At 37.3% G+C, this 15,798-nt stretch overlaps 2 protein-coding genes, 1 long non-coding RNA gene and 1 pseudogene across 3 annotated transcripts; 1 reads left to right on the forward strand and 3 right to left on the reverse strand.

Moving 5' to 3' along the window:
- Positions 1-2,535: 2,535 nt before the first annotated feature.
- Positions 2,536-5,303, reverse strand: LOC130500813 (heat shock 70 kDa protein 9, mitochondrial-like). The gene is made up of 6 exons (XM_056995769.1): positions 5,146-5,303; positions 4,993-5,054; positions 4,825-4,903; positions 4,183-4,749; positions 3,479-4,099; positions 2,536-3,400 (listed from the first exon to the last, which is right to left on the reverse strand). The coding sequence occupies exons 1-6, from the start codon at positions 5,218-5,220 to the stop codon at positions 2,759-2,761; spliced, it is 2,046 nt and encodes a 681-aa protein (XP_056851749.1). The 5' UTR covers positions 5,221-5,303; the 3' UTR covers positions 2,536-2,758.
- Positions 5,304-8,191: 2,888 nt separating this feature from the next.
- Positions 8,192-9,640, reverse strand: LOC130500816 (uncharacterized). The gene is made up of 5 exons (XR_008939348.1): positions 9,329-9,640; positions 9,035-9,172; positions 8,846-8,921; positions 8,539-8,665; positions 8,192-8,434 (listed from the first exon to the last, which is right to left on the reverse strand). It is a non-coding gene; the product is annotated as an uncharacterized LOC130500816 (long non-coding RNA).
- Positions 9,641-11,219: 1,579 nt separating this feature from the next.
- On the forward strand, positions 11,220-12,907 carry LOC108820937 (protein RMD5 homolog). The gene is made up of 2 exons (XM_056995771.1): positions 11,220-11,359; positions 11,600-12,907. The coding sequence occupies exon 2, from the start codon at positions 11,626-11,628 to the stop codon at positions 12,781-12,783; it is 1,158 nt and encodes a 385-aa protein (XP_056851751.1). The 5' UTR covers positions 11,220-11,359; positions 11,600-11,625; the 3' UTR covers positions 12,784-12,907.
- Positions 12,822-15,572, reverse strand: LOC108839183 (glycine-rich domain-containing protein 2-like; annotated as a pseudogene).
- Between the last annotated feature and the right edge of the window lie 226 nt (positions 15,573-15,798).

The raw sequence follows: 15,798 nt of genomic DNA on the forward strand, positions 1-15,798 counted from the left end.
TTACCTTTGCTACGGTCAGAGTCTGTGTCATCATGCTCCAAGACCTTACCGATCATCTTGGTCATGTCCTTGCAGTAAGAGAGAGCGTGAAGCTGGTGTGTGTGCCAGATAAGATCAATATCGTAGGTGGGAACACAGAACAGCTTAACCGATCTTTCTCTGTTTCTCTTGATCAAGTAGAGGAACGCTTTGTATCTAGCCACAGCTTCTTGGAGGAAGACGTCATTGTCTACATGAGGTCTTGAGATTTGGTAGTAAAACGGACATTGTCTCTTAATAGCTGAAACAAGATCGTAAGTGGTGGTTTTTTCCTCTGTTTCTGAGATTGCCTTGTCCAAGTCAAGGTCATAAGGCTCCATAGGGTAGAATCTCTTCCATAGAGTCTCAGTTTGTGACTTGCAGGTTCCATTAACGGAAGATAAAACGCCAGAGTTGTCTAGGACTCTACCATAGAGTTCCTCACAGTCAGTCTTGTACCTCACCTGGATGATTAACAGAGATAGATTATTTAGCCTAATAGATAACAAATCAAGAAGTGAGATATGGTTTTCAAGATTTACCGGATTGAGTCTGTGGCAGTGCCAAACCCATTCACAGTCAAGTGGGGGGACTAATGGTCCTTCACAGATGGAAGAGGACTCAGTGTACTTAGAAAGGAAAGGAAGCCAATAAGCATTGTATCTGAACAACAACAACTAAGTAATCAAGTTTTTGAAACAATATCATCAAACTTGAAACAAGAGCCCTAACTTGGACACCAAGTCTCTACACTGGTATAACTATTCCTAACTTGGAATAAATAAAGGAAGCCAACAAAGCATTGTATCTGAACAACAACAACAACACCACCAACAACAACAAATCATCAATTTTTGAAACAAGAACCCTAACTTGGGATCCAAGTCTCTACATCTTATGTAACTTAGCCCTAGGTTCTGAATATGATGCAAATAAAGAAAAGAAAGATGCACCTGTAGATGGCTCTTTCAAGTGCGGGGCCGTCGTAGAGACAACGGTTGCGGTCAACAGCTGCGAGGAACTGAAGCTGTTGTTTGGCTGCAGAAAATAGGTCAACGCTTATCTCTATCTTCTGAGCTTCGAGCCATTCCAGTTTTTGATCCATTTCTTCGTCCATCTCTTACAGTAACAACTCAAAGTCTAAGGTAAGACGTTTTGATATTTTTGTTAATCTTGGTATCGTGCAAGAACACGCTTTTGAAAGAGAAGTATGAACTTGAGTTTGACAGAGAAGTCTTCAAAGACCGCTAATATATACACGCGGTTTGTTTACCTTCCTCTATAGGAAATCACAAGAGGCGTCATTATCTATTTGTAATAAATTACTAATAATCCTACGAATGTCAACTATAACATCTCTTCTGTAATTAATATTGTTGTCACTATTTACTTACACTGTTATATATTAGGTTTATATATTTTGTCAACATTTGAACATGTTGTCTTTTCGTCAGCCACAAAAAGTCATTGGATTTAGTCAGTGATTCATTCTACACATAGATTTGGTTAAATTTAAATGATACATTCTACACATAAATTTGGTTAAGTTTATTTAAATTTTACACTTACCAATTTAATAAAACTATTCATATCAAAATAAGAAGAAGAAAAAAGTTTACAAAAAAAAAAAAAAAGCTCCAAAGGTGTAAATTACATAGAGAAGATCACATAATCGGCATTGGAGGAACATAAAGCATGTCCATGATTTTGCTGACAATCTAGTTTAAGAGTTCTACAAGTAATTGAATTTAGGTTTCAAAAAAAAAAAAAAAAAAGTAATTGAATTTGAGCCTTAATAAACGTTCAACGCCTACAACATGACCAAGTCTTCTTTTTACTTTGAACTTCTCTTTACAAAAGACAATAATGAAGACTTTTAATTCCATTGGACATTCAGAAATCCACACATTTTCCTGGAAATTATTGAGAAATTGCCAAAAATACCATTTTCATAGTACCACTTTTCATGTTTACACTAACCACTTTTACCACTACTTTTAATGAAGAGTTTAGATTTGAGGGTTTAGGATTTAGGGTTTAGATTTGATGTTTTAGAGTTTAAGGTATATAGTTTAGGGTTTAGAGTTGAGGATTTAGGGTTTAGAGTTGAGGATTTAGGGTTTATAATTTAGATTTTAGGGTTTAGGGTTTAGGATATTGAATTTAGGGTATATAGTTTAGGGTTTAGGGTTTAGAGTTGAAGATTTTGGGTTTAGGGTTTAGAATTAGAAGTTTAGGATTTAGAATTTGGGATTAGAATTTTGAAAAGCATATAAAAACAAAGATATAAGAGTCTTTACCATTATAATAAATAAGGTATTTTTGAAAATGTGCCTTTAGTGGTGGTAAAGATGAATAATGGTACCTTGAAAGTGGTATTTTTGAAAATTCCCCGAAATTATTTCACAGAATACTTGTTAAAGAAAACAATTCAAATTATACAATCTCTATTCAATTCTTCATCCATTAACTTATTATATCCTTCAGTTATATCATAACTAAGGAGAAGACTATCGGTAACCTTATCAAATCCGGTTAACCGGTCAAGATAATAACCATAGATTCCAAGAAAAGACCAAACAAAGAAACCAAGAACTACATCCGAGTATCAAATATCTCAAGAATTACCCCCACAAAGGACGTTTTAACATACAAAAAAAGACTTTAATCAATTTTGTGAAGGATAAATGCATGTCAACTTTATTTGGAAACAAAACCAAGTTCAACCGGTTTACCTAACTCATTTCTTTGAACCGCTCGCCTCTTCAAACTCAGCTTCAGGGGTCTGCTGGTCAGTCCCGCTTGAACCTTCACCACCAGAGGTCCCAGACGAACCTGATCCCTTGGACATGTGTTCTCCAATCTTCGACACTGCCTTGTTGGCAGCTTCAAGCTTAGCCTTGATGTCCTCTATCTCTTCACCAGCCATTGCCGTCCTGAGATCAGACACAGCAGTCTCAATCTCAGAGGCAATCTCAGCAGGAATCTTCTCTCTGTACTCGCTCAAGCTCTTCTCAACGCTGTAGATTGTTGTATCAGCCGTGTTCCTAATATCGATAAGCTGCTTCTTCTCTTGATCCTTGTGTGAGTTGAGCTCAGCTTCTTTCACCATTCTGTTGATCTCATCGTCTGAGAGACCACCTGATGATCTGATTGTGATCTGCTGCTCTTTACCTGTTGCCTTGTCTTTGGCTGAGACTGTAACGATGCCGTTTGCGTCAATGTCGAAGGTGACTTCGATCTGGGGCATTCCTCTAGGCGCAGGTGGGATCCCAACGAGATCAAACTCTCCTAGACTCTTGTTGTCAGCAGCCATCTCACGCTCTCCCTGAAGAACTTTGATTCCCACTTGCATCTGGTTGTCTGCAGCTGTGGAGAAAACCTAAGAAGCAAGCAAACCACAATCAGCAATCAACAGATTCCAACTTAAAAACTGTCATCTAACATTGATTTTATTTACCTGAGACTTCTTTGTAGGGATGGTGGTGTTTCTGTTGATCAACCTAGTGAAGATCCCACCAAGCGTCTCGATACCTAACGAGAGAGGAGTCACATCCAAAAGAAGCAACTCCTTGACATCACCACGGAGGATACCACCTTGGATAGCAGCTCCCATAGCAACCGCTTCGTCAGGGTTCACACCTTTGCAAGGGCTCTTTCCAAAGATCTCAGCGACTATCTCCTGCACTTTGGGAACACGTGTCATTCCACCGACGAGGAGAACTTCATCGACTTCCTTCACCGAGACGCCAGCGTCCTTGAGACAGTTCTGGCACGGGCATCTCGTTCTCTCGATCAACTTGCCGACCAAAGCTTCAAACTTGGACCTGGTCAAGGTGATGTTCAAGTGCTTAGCTCCGGAAGCGTCCGCGGTGATGAAAGGCAGGTTGATCTCGGTTTGAGATGTGGAAGAAAGCTCGATCTTGGCCTTCTCTGCAGCTTCTCTCAGCCTCTGGAGGGCAAGCTTGTCCTTGGTCAGATCAATGTTGTCTGATCTCTTGAACTCAGAGACCAGATACTCCAACAAAGTGTTGTCAAAGTCTTCTCCTCCCAAAAATGTATCTCCATTCGTAGCTTTGACCTGATAAAGACAAAACAAATCATATAACCAGGCTAATCAAGGAGACAAAACATATGTAGAAGAAGACAGAACAAAGTCATTACCTCAAAAACACCACTAGAGATTTCCAGGATAGAAACATCAAAGGTTCCACCACCAAGATCGAACACAGCTATCACACCCTCCTTATTATTCATACCATAAGACAACGCAGCAGCCGTCGGCTCGTTAATAATTCTCTGGACATCAAGACCAGCAATCTTCCCAGCATCCTTCGTGGCCTGTCTCTGCGCATCGTTGAAGTAAGCCGGAACAGTAACAACAGCTTTGGTAATAGTCTTCCCGAGGTAAGCTTCAGCAGTCTCCTTCATTTTGGTGAGGACATTAGCTCCAATCTGACTGGGAGAAAACTTCTGCCCGTTCGCTTCAACCCAAGCGTCACCGTTGGGCGCCTTGACAATCTTGTAAGGAACCATCTTCATCTCCTTCTGCGTCTGGGGGTCATCAAACCGTCTCCCGATCAAACGCTTGCTCCCGAAAACCGTGTTGGTTGGGTTGGTGACAGCCTGACGTTTAGCTGGTGTTCCAACGAGAAGCTCGCCCTTCTGGTTGATAGCGACCACTGACGGTGTGGTTCGTGTTCCTTCTGCGTTCTCAATGACTCTAGGAGTCTGTAGAAAAAGCGAGATCAAAGTCAATACCTTTATTCAAACACTTGCACGAAAGGAGAGATACAAAGTCAATACCTTTCCTTCCATCACAGCAACGCAAGAGTTGGTGGTACCCAAATCAATACCGATGACATCATTCCCCACAGGCCTCGAGCTGGATCGAACACAACAATTACGAAACGATGAGTAAATAAAAACATTCCAAGGGAGATTCATGTTCAAAGTGAGGTTGAAGTTATATACCAGAAAGGCCTTGCTAAGTGACCTAACTTCCCAAAAAGAGACGTCTTTCCATTTGTAGAAATCTGCAGATTGAAGATTGAAGATCTCAAGCCATTAGTATTGAAACGTGAGATCTCAAGCTAAAATTGAAGATCGAGTGGGAAAATACTTAACGGATTTAAACGCGGAGACGGAAGCTGTGTGGAGTTCGCGGCGGCGAAGAGCACGTAGAAGGGCGACGGAGGCCATTTTTGGTTGGAGAGAGAGTCGGTGGAGGAGAAAGGAGGGTTTAAGGTCGGAGATGGGACACGAATGTCTGGCTGCTTGTAGGGTTTAAGGATTTATAAGAGAATCCCCGTGGGCTACAAGTTGTTTTATATGGGCCTTGTTTGGGCTTATTGACATCATAGCCCAATCCATATTTGGTTGTTGTTGCAGATAGTGCTGTGTATTCTACAAACTTAATGTCTTAATCTATAAGAACTTGCTTTTTATGTCCTTTTTGTTTTAGAAAATCCAAGAAATTTGGGTTCATAACATTATATACATTTTAAGTGAGTACTAGATTTTGACCCGCTCTTTTAGAGGGCGGGACAATCATTTTGTTTTAAATTTATGCTCTTGTTGGATTTTTCATAAGTGTGTTTAGGCATGAGTATCTGGGTTGAGATCGATTGTCGTTAATAAATTTGGTTTGGTCCGACATACAATATCAACTACGATAACGTACAATCTTACCGACAGATTGCGTGGCAAGCAACCTTTGAGATGGCGGGTATGTTTCTTTTGGCAAGCAATCTTTTTATCCTGCTAAAATGTATACTGTTTGAAAAACGCCTGCGGGTATATTTTTTATTTTTTATTTTTCTAAAATTTAATTTTATATTCATATTTTAATTATAATTGTGCTTTTTGTAAATAGATTTGTTAAAAAATTTCTTAAATGATTAGTAAGAATTTTTAATCTATTTTATTAAAAGAGGAGGAGTTTAAATAAATCTACCTATGAAAGTTGTTTTGGACTCCTTCCTTTTTTTGGTCTTGCAATGCATGTTTCATATTGACTAATAATATTTTAGTGTTACATTAAATTCAACTAACAATTAGTTACCTTATATTTCTCAAACAATCATTTAATTAGTCAATATTTTTATTTATTAATTATGCCCATATCTTTTTGTACACGATTTGATTATAGCACATATATATTTTATTTATTAGATCATAGAATTTGGTACATGAAAATAATATTATACCACATGATACACTTCATTTTATTAAAACGTTTTTTTATCAACACATCACTTATTAATCCCAACTATGAGTCTTTTTGGGTCTAAATGTTAAGAAACCCAACCCAACCACGAGTGGTAGAATTATTAAAGGTTTAACGTTCAAACATGGGTAAATCATCATAACAATATGAAACATGCATTGTAAGTCTATTTCAATAATTATACAAAAACAAAACTAAATTAAGTTAAAATATTTTATTTAGTTTAAAATAGTATACCCGCCGCTGATTCTGAAAGTATATTATAAAACTACATAAATTAAATTTCGAATATTAATTTAAAAATTTAATTCTTCAAATATCTACACAAACAATCTAACAAAATTTTGAAAATTGATTCATTTTCTTTCAAATTTGTATCTAAACAAACTATATCTATTTAAAAAAGTTGTTGGACCTTTTCACTAACTAATTATTTTTGGTCCAACTATTTGAAAAAGTTGTTGGACCGATATTGGTTATTAGTTTTTATATGGGATGAGTATGGATTGGTGGATTTTGGATCGTGGTAACCCGTCGACCCGTAAAATATTAGAAAAAAAATTAATTTTTTTTTTTTTAAATACAAGAATTTGAAAATAATAATTTAAAATTTAAATCATGTATAAAATTTGTATTGTAAATATACTTTTATAGTAATTAAATTAAATAGTGATTTTTAAAATATGTATATAACCCGCAAATAACTACAAAATTAAGCGGAACGGATGCGGGTACAAAGTTATTTGTTTGCGGGTTGTGCGGGTCATATTTTTTAGCCAAAACAAAATTATTTGTTTGCGGTTGACGGGTCAGCGGGACGAGTTTGACCCGCAACCCATCTTTAACTTTGTGTATACCAGATCAATTTTTAAATTAATATTATTTAATATAATATATTTTGATTAAAAATTATATATATATATGATTATAGAAAAATAAAAATATAATCAGAAAGAAAAAAAATATCAAAAATTATATTTAAAACAAAAAATATACCCGCCCTTTTAAGGGCGGGTCAAAATCTAGTGACTATATTAAAATAGTTGGACTAAACTTATATCAATAATTAGTGCTGGGTTTGCGGGTCGACCCGTTCCAACCTGTCCAGCTCCGCTCCGATGCGGGTGAAATCATTAATTCAAAAATTCAACCCACTTGACCAAGGAGTAGAAAAAAATGATACCACACCCGCCTGCTTAAATTAACGCATAACCCGCAGGATCCACAGATAATATTAAAAATAGCAAAAAATAATTATTTCATATATTTTGTTGATATTTTTTTAAAATGAATAAAATAATATATTTTAGTTAAATTTTTATAAATATTCGTAATTTTAATTATTTTTATAAGAAAATCAGTTTTAAAATATCATTTTTTTTTAATTTTGCGGGTTAACGGATACCCGCTGTTTAAATTCAATCGACTTGCATCCGCCGCGCATAAAATATACTCGACCCACACTCACCCCGCATATTTTTCAAATTTGTTGACTTGCACCCGCCCCGCATATTTTTCATATTTATATGCGCGTGTAGCAGAAAAGAGTTGTATATGTATATTTTTTGTTTTTTTAGATTTTACCAAAAAGTAGGAAAAATAGGCATGATCGAGCAGTTATATAAATTGTTGGTTCATATATAGATACAGTTATCATAAGCATAAGCAGTTATATAACATTTGTATTATTTTTTTGGACTCAACTAATATCAATGGAGCATGATCCAAATTTAATAGTATTGATAACTTGCAAAGAGTTGATAATACTACGCATGTTAAATATTTATTAACTTCACTTTATCTTTTAAAACAGTTTTTATTTAGATTATTTGGATTCTTCTAAGACTAAAAGTGAAGAAATATTGAAATGAAAGTAAAAATTCTATTTAACGTTAATTTTTATACTTCAGAGAAAGTCTTGGACTCTTGTGTATCTATCTCGGGGTATCTATAGACTAAAATCATCATTGAAATTTGTAATGTTTTTCTCTTCAATTTTTATTGCCATATCATACAGCTGAAGCACTTACATTTGCATACACTAAACGTCACAGTATAATAAACATTTGGTTACATAAGAAGCTTACTTTCCCCAATAAACTACCAATGCATAAGACGTAATCAATTGTGCTGTTATGACATATTTTGCAGTGCTATTTCTCTGAGGATACGCTTCTTTGCACTTCCCTTAAGATAACAGAGAAGAGCGAACATGTGTTAGATCAAAGAAAATGAGACTATTTGGGTCATTTGATGATATAGAAATCAATGAAAACAATAGTATTAACTACCTTTATTACCCCAGGAGTATGGACCAACAGAATGGAGTACTTAGACAACTTCCACTGTGCATTAGAGTGGTCCTGTCCTGCCCAAAAGTGTTGCAACATATCTCTGGAGCTCTCCCGAATTCAGCATCTACAAATAAATAAAGATCAAATAAACCAAGAAAATGTATATACATATACCCCAAAACATATAAAGAAAAAGTGGATGATTTACACGGCTATAGCTTTTTTAGGTTAGGAACATTCCAGTAATAACTTCTGAGTCAAAAATGTATATTTTTATTCCATATATATGTATATAGTAAGTCACCTGCATATTGGTAGTCCCATAAAATCGAAGTCTCGCATATTTGGAAGTACGATCTGGGAGTTCTTTCCTTGAAGTACTTGAAAACTTGATGTAGACAAAGTAGACCACATAAGGGTAAAAAGATCGATAAGGGTATTATTAGAGTAGAATTGTCAAACTTAAATTCTAAAAATATATTTATATCCTAACCTAGACACCATCAATCCATTCCAAGTTAATGTTTTGCTGGTATTTTTGTCATTATATCTCGTAGTATGCCATAGCAACAATCTGTTTTCCGCGGCGGCTAACCACATATCATGCTCTCCAAACTTCTATTTTCAATTCCTTCAAAAAAAAAGTTATATTTTTAAGGTACTTAATCAGATCCACAATGAGAAAATAAGAGGGAAAACGATGACAGTCCCTGTGGTGGCTTGATATTGGTAAGTACATGAGGAGCTAAAACAATTGGAAAATGAATAAATAAGGAACTTCTTATACATGTTCACTGATAGCACTAATTAGGACACCGATTCTAGCAGTGCTCTGGGATTCCAAGAAATATGTTAGCTTGAAAACCAACTTCGAGTTTTCCAATCAGTGTTGTACATCACTGAATTAGAGTGCTAAAAGGGCTTTTCAGTGTGCTAAACAGGCTGGGGCGGTGGGTTTCGACGATTTCAGCGCCAGGGAAGTGATGAATAAAGTGCTGTGCTTGAGACAGAGGTATTTATAAAATACCATTGAATAGCCTCTTTAGCACACTGAGAAATGATAGCTAACGATTAAAAATTTGTAGAAATGGAATGCTTAGGTTCGGAATGATGGATGGTCATATTTATATAGTTGTCTACGATGAAATATACTGCAAACCGAATATAAGAAATAAATCATAATAAGGAATATTCTAGGATGTCGATACTTAAACTAAACTTAATTTAAAATGACAAATTATTATTGGTGCTTTCGAATGAATCAAGTTGTTATTATAGATAGGATATCAGAATTTGGTTTAGATTTCATAACAGATTTTTTATATTAATATATAAATTGATTTAAAAATCACACATCGATGGATCTAACCGTTCATTTTTTCTGTTCATTTTCAAAATAGCAAACACATTAATAAAAAATGCATATACTTAGGAATATCCTATGGATACAATCGATTTGAGATCATTAAGTTACAACAATATATTATTAATGTGTTTTTGGATGATTAAACTTGTTAAGATTAGATATTATACCAGAATTTAGTTTCGAATTTATGCCAGTGTTTATCAGATTTTTTTTTTAAATGGCTGTTGATAAATATATAAAATTAGGATATAGCATGTATCTGTTTCTCACAAGTTCAATTTTTTTTTGTTCTATTAAAATATGAAAAGCCGTATATAAAAGTACACATTCTATAAACATATAAATCATGGCATTTTGAACAAAAATAAACATTCATATATTATTTTCATGATAAAGCTTGAAGATAAATGAATTCAATGTAAAACGAAAATGTCCCTAAGAGCTAAGAAACTGACGTTATGAATATAAATGTTCAATATTTTGCCTGCATATAATGTTGAATCAATTGTAAAATCAGGGTTATCAAACTTGGTCACAATCGATATATAATAAATGTTTCTAAGCACTACATTGTATTAACTGCATTAACACTATAGTCACAACAATATCAATAATTAAAAGTTTGATAAAACACTATAAAAGCCACGATTCACTGACGGTAACCAATTATTAAAATAAACCGAGGAAAGCTTAAAGAATTAAAGCAACTATTTACAGAAAAAAGAATTTAAAGCATTAAATAAAAACAATAGCATATAAATAAATCAGTGACAAATGATGGTAAATACTATTGAAGTAGAAGGACACATAAAAAAAGGGTCTTGTGTTTTAATAGTATAGATCATATGATTTTCTTCATAATTATATGTATGATTTTAAAGTATATGTACTAATATAAATATTTTAAATAAAATGAAAAATGTAAATTAGAAATACTAGAGTAAGTATATATATGTTCGTTATCTTCGAACATCCATTCAAATTCAGATATTATCGATTCAGATTTAAATATCCAATCTCTTTTAAATCAAAATCAAATATGATATTTTGCTGATGGGTTCAAGGTTTGGATACGTGTTCGATATCACCTCAATATTATGACAGGAACTTTGGGCCTCCTCTTTCCTCTTTTACAATGACTAACGGGCTAGTTCAGAACCCAAAAATATCAAAGAGCTGTTATCGTGTACAATCTGCTCCACACTAATAGAAGAAAAACATTCGATATACACCAACGGTCAAGATCCGTTCGCCACCGATAACACTGCACGTCGTCGTTTCACGGAACTCGTACGAGACAAAAAGAACAAGTTCCGACAAAGAGAAGCGATAATAAAATAAATAAACGTAAATAACAAAATCTGATTCGTCCGGCGACAAGCAAAGGAAGGCGGTTCCAACTTTGATCCACCAACAACCTCCTCATCTTCAACCTCTCGTCATCATCATCAGGTACGGTTTTTCGTCCTTCTGTAAGTGCTATGTATTTAAAGCAAAGCGATCGAGAGAGAGATCGTTGATTTAGGTAAATTAGGTTCGAGATTCTAGAATCTTCTTGTCTGATCTGTGTATTACGGAACCATTTGTATTTACTGAATATGATTGGATGCTTTGGGTCTGAATCATTTACAAGAACTGACTCAACTTTGGTCAGAGATTTGATATGATGTGTATTGAATCTTTATCTCTCAGGCACTCTATTATCACTTAACTTGTTAATGGAGTTAAAGAGCATTAAGGATGCGTTTGATCGCGTTGCGAACAAGCAGAAACTCTCATACACCAAAACACAAGAGATCATTCAGATGCTTTCTCAAGAACTCGACAAGGCGTTGATCTTATTACAGGAACAGTTCGATCACAGACCCATCCTTGCTTCTCTGAAGAAAACTTTACAAGAGAACTCTCCACTCACTCAAATCGAAGTTAGGGAGAAAGAACTCAACATGGCTCTCACCAAGTACCCTAAAGTCCTCGAGAAGCAGCAGCTCAACTCCGACATATCAAAGGCTTACAGACACAACGTCGAGTTCGACACCCATGTCGTGAACCAGATAATAGCCAACTTCTTCTACCGTCAAGGGATGTTCGACGTCGGCGACTGTTTCCTCGCCGAGACCGGCGACGAATCCGAGTGTTCCACGAGACGTTCTTTCGTCGAAATGCACCAAATTGTGGAAGCTATGGAGATGAGGAGAGAGCTTGGACCAGCTCTCAACTGGGCGACCTCGAACTCTGAGAAGCTAAGGCAAGCACGGTCCGATTTAGAGATGAAGCTTCACAGCTTACGCTTCCTGGAGATAGCCAGAGACCAAACCTCACAAGAAGCGATCAACTACGCGAGAAAACACATGGCGGGATTCGCAGATAGCTCCCTTTACGAGATCCAGAAGCTCATTTGCTCTCTCTTATGGAGCAGAAACCTCGAACACTCTCCCTACTCGGATCTCCTCGCTCCTTCTCGATGGAACGATGCGGTGAGAGAGTTGACGAGACAGTACTGCAACCTCCTCGGCGAATCATCTGAGAGCGCGTTGAGTACAACGGTAGCTGCGGGGACGCAGGCTTTGCCTGTGCTGTTGAAGTACATGAACGTGATGGTGGCGGCGAGCAAGAAGCTCGATTGGCAGAGCGTGGAGCAGCTTCCTGTGGCTGTTGAGCTGTCTGAGGAGTTTCAGTTCCGCTCGGTGTTTGTGTGTCCTGTCTCCAAGGAACAGGCGAGCGATGAGAATCCTCCGATGATGATGTCTTGTGGTCACGTGCTGTGTAAGCAGACTATCAACAAGATGTCCAAGAATGGTGCTAGGTCTTCTTTCAAGTGTCCTTATTGTCCCACCGATGTTGACATCTCAAAGTGTAGGCAGTTGCATTTCTAAAACGTGTTTTGTGTTTGTTCAAACTTTACATTTCCGTAATTATATTATAATGTTGCAAAACATGTTAAACATCTCTCTTTTAGTTTTATTATATGGTTTTAATCCAATCTATTAATATTACATATATGTAACTTAGTATGGTTCTTCTTTATTTGAGTAATCAAGCAGTAACGGTGTTGTTTGGAGCTTCTGGTGGTGATGGTACTGGAACATCTTCATTAGCATTACTCTTGATCATATTACCACATCCTCCACTGCAGTTACCACAGGAACCGCCTCCGCAGGAGCCACCACCGCAGCCGCTGCTCTTCTTCATCCCATTCCCACCACATCTTCCACCGCCTCCACTGCACCCACTACCACAGCCACCACAACCACCACAATGACCACCTTCTTCTTCTTCAACCATGTTCACACTTTTTACACCGCAGCCACTACTAGCGTTAAGCTCCTTAGAATAGCACTTAGCACCACCATTGATCTTCTCAGCCGCTACCTCAGCTGGAGTACTGACGTCCACATTCATCATTGTTTCTTCTTCTAACTTCACTTGATCAGTCTCCTCTTTGAAACCATTACCTTTCACTGCCTCTTTTGCCGCTGCAAAAGACCCTTCCTTCTTGAGAAGATCACTTAGTATGAAAGCACATACTATTCCAGGCAAAACCATCCATCTCTCATTAGCCTGCATGCAAATTTTAAGTAACCCTAAAGTCAGATTGTAAACAAAATGGTGTTTCTTGAGTGTCAAGTCTCAAACTTTTACCTCAAAAGAACCAGATTTCAAGTCTAGCAACCCTACAGCTTTACCATAAGGATACTCCTTTGAGAACTCAACAGCAGTCATAAAAAAACCTTGCTCACTTCTCAGCTTTACACAATGTTTTGGCTCATACTCCAGCTTCCTTCCAGAGTAAACCTTCACCGTTCTATCACCCATAATCTCAAACAAAGAACCATCTCTCTCACTTTTCTGCTTAAGCGACCATTTAGAGTCAAGCAAAGACCAATAACTCCCATCATACTCTGCCAGAACATAACTTTCACCACTCCCTTTCACACCAACCACTTGTCTTGCATCACCTTTCGGCGCTGAGTCGTTAGCGTTTCTCATCTGAAGACTGATCACCTCTGTCTCGGTTTCATCAACAACGCGTGTAGACATCTTAGCAAGACGTGCCTTTCCGACAAGAGGGAAGAAACAAGAGTCTTTCAGCGAAGGTCTTGCTTGAACCATGTGTAGAACAGTCGGACTTGGAGTTGGTGGAGTGAACGAGACAGCCACTCGCAGAGAGATGGGGTCCTTTCCTCTTTTAGCCGTTGTTGCTAACTCCAACCACTTCTCAACAGAGAGTGTAGTAGTAACCTGAAACAGAAACTCAGAGAGAGATAAAGACGCAAACCCTAAGGTTCTAGACTTAGAAGACATTAGCTGGAATCTAAGCTCTCCTGTAGGCTCACACCTAAACATAGCAACTTGCTTTTCACCACAAGACTCGGATAGAATAGTAAGCTTACGCTCAGCGTTGAACAGAGAATCAGGTTGTGTTTTGCTAAACACAACAAACACCTTTCCTTTATAAGCATCTGGTAGGTTCTTAACACCAACAATCTCCAAGATAACCTCAATGACTTGCACCTCTGGAGATTGTATTACTATTACATCTTCTTTAGCAGTTAACTTCTTCCCCAAGAAACCACAAGGAGAAGCTGTGACCGCCTTTGGAGTATTACCTCGGTTCATAGAACCAGCTTTCCAGTACCTTACACCAAACGTCTCTTCCCACATAGCAGTAGTTCCAGAGAAACCAGTGTCGAGCTTCTTACCTTTGCTACGGTCAGAGTCTGTGTCATCATGCTCCAAGACCTTACCGATCATCTTCGTCATGTCCTCGCAGTAAGAGAGAGCGTGGAGCTGGTGCCAGATAAGATCAATATCGTAAGTGGGAACACAGAATAGCTTAACAGATCTTTCTCTATTTCTCTTAATCAAGTAGAGAAACGCTTTGTATCTAGCCACATGAGGTCATTGTCTACATGAGGTCTTGAGACTTGGTAGTAAAACGGACATTGTCTCTTGACAGCTGAAACCAGATCGTAAGTGGTGGTTTGTTCCTCTGTTTCTGAGATTGCCTTGTCCAAGTCAAGGTCATAAGGCTCCATAGGGTAGAATCTCTTCCATAGAGAGTAATAGATATGGAATCAAGAAGTGAGATATGGATTTCAAGATTTACCGGATTGAGTCTGTGGCAATGCCAAACCCATTCACAGTCAAGAGGAGGGACTAATGGTCCTCCACAGATGGAAGAGGACTCAGTGTACTTAGAAAGCAAAGGAAGCCAATAAGCATTGTATCTGAACAACGACAAGAACAACAATATCATCAAACTTGAAACAAGAACCCTAACTTGGACTCCAAGTCTCTACACCCGTTAAAACTAATCCTAACTTGGAATAAAGGAAGCCAGCAAGCATTCTATCTGAACAACCATAACTAAGTAATCAAATTTTTGAAACAAGAACCCTAACTTGGAATCCAAGTCTCTACACATTGTGTAACTACTAGCTCTAGGTTCTGAATATGATGAAAATAAAGAAAGAAAGATGCACCTGTAGATGGCTCTTTCAAGTGCAGGGCCGTCGTAGAGACAACGGTTGCGGTCAACAGCTGCGAGGAACTGAAGCTGTTGTTTGGCTGCAGCAAATAGGTCAACGCTTATCTCTATCTTCTGAGCTTCGAGCCATTCCATTTTTTGATCCATTTCCTCGTCCATCTCTTACGATAACAACTCAAAGATCCAGACAAAACGTTTTGATATTTTTGTTAATCTTGTTATCGTGCAAGAATACGCTTTTGAAAGAGAAGTATCAACTTGAGTTTGACAGAGAATTGTCTTCAAAGACCGCTAGTACTTACCAGTCCATAAAACTCAAAACCTATAGCTACTTAGCTTGATCTTGATCACTCTAGTCTAACTTGTGGACCAATAGTCACAATTTTTATGACCCAAGTGC

Source organism: Raphanus sativus, unplaced genomic scaffold, assembly GCF_000801105.2.
Source record: "Raphanus sativus cultivar WK10039 unplaced genomic scaffold, ASM80110v3 Scaffold0041, whole genome shotgun sequence".
Lineage (NCBI taxonomy): Eukaryota > Viridiplantae > Streptophyta > Magnoliopsida > Brassicales > Brassicaceae > Raphanus > Raphanus sativus.

What these genes read in the sequence shown, in the direction of transcription:
- LOC130500813 (XM_056995769.1), bottom strand. Translation starts at nt 5,220, where the DNA reads ATGGCCTCCGTCGCCCTTCTACGTGCTCTTCGCCGCCGCGAACTCCAC. An exon ending in CCGTCTCCGCGTTTAAATCC is followed by an intron (nt 5,055 to 5,145) that starts GTTAAGTATTTT and finishes TTCAATCTGCAG; the next exon opens with ATTTCTACAAATGGAAAGAC. An exon ending in TCTCTAGTGGTGTTTTTGAG is followed by an intron (nt 4,100 to 4,182) that starts GTAATGACTTTG and finishes TGTCTTTATCAG; the next exon opens with GTCAAAGCTACGAATGGAGA.
- LOC108820937 (XM_056995771.1), top strand. Translation starts at nt 11,626, where the DNA reads ATGGAGTTAAAGAGCATTAAGGATGCGTTTGATCGCGTTGCGAACAAG.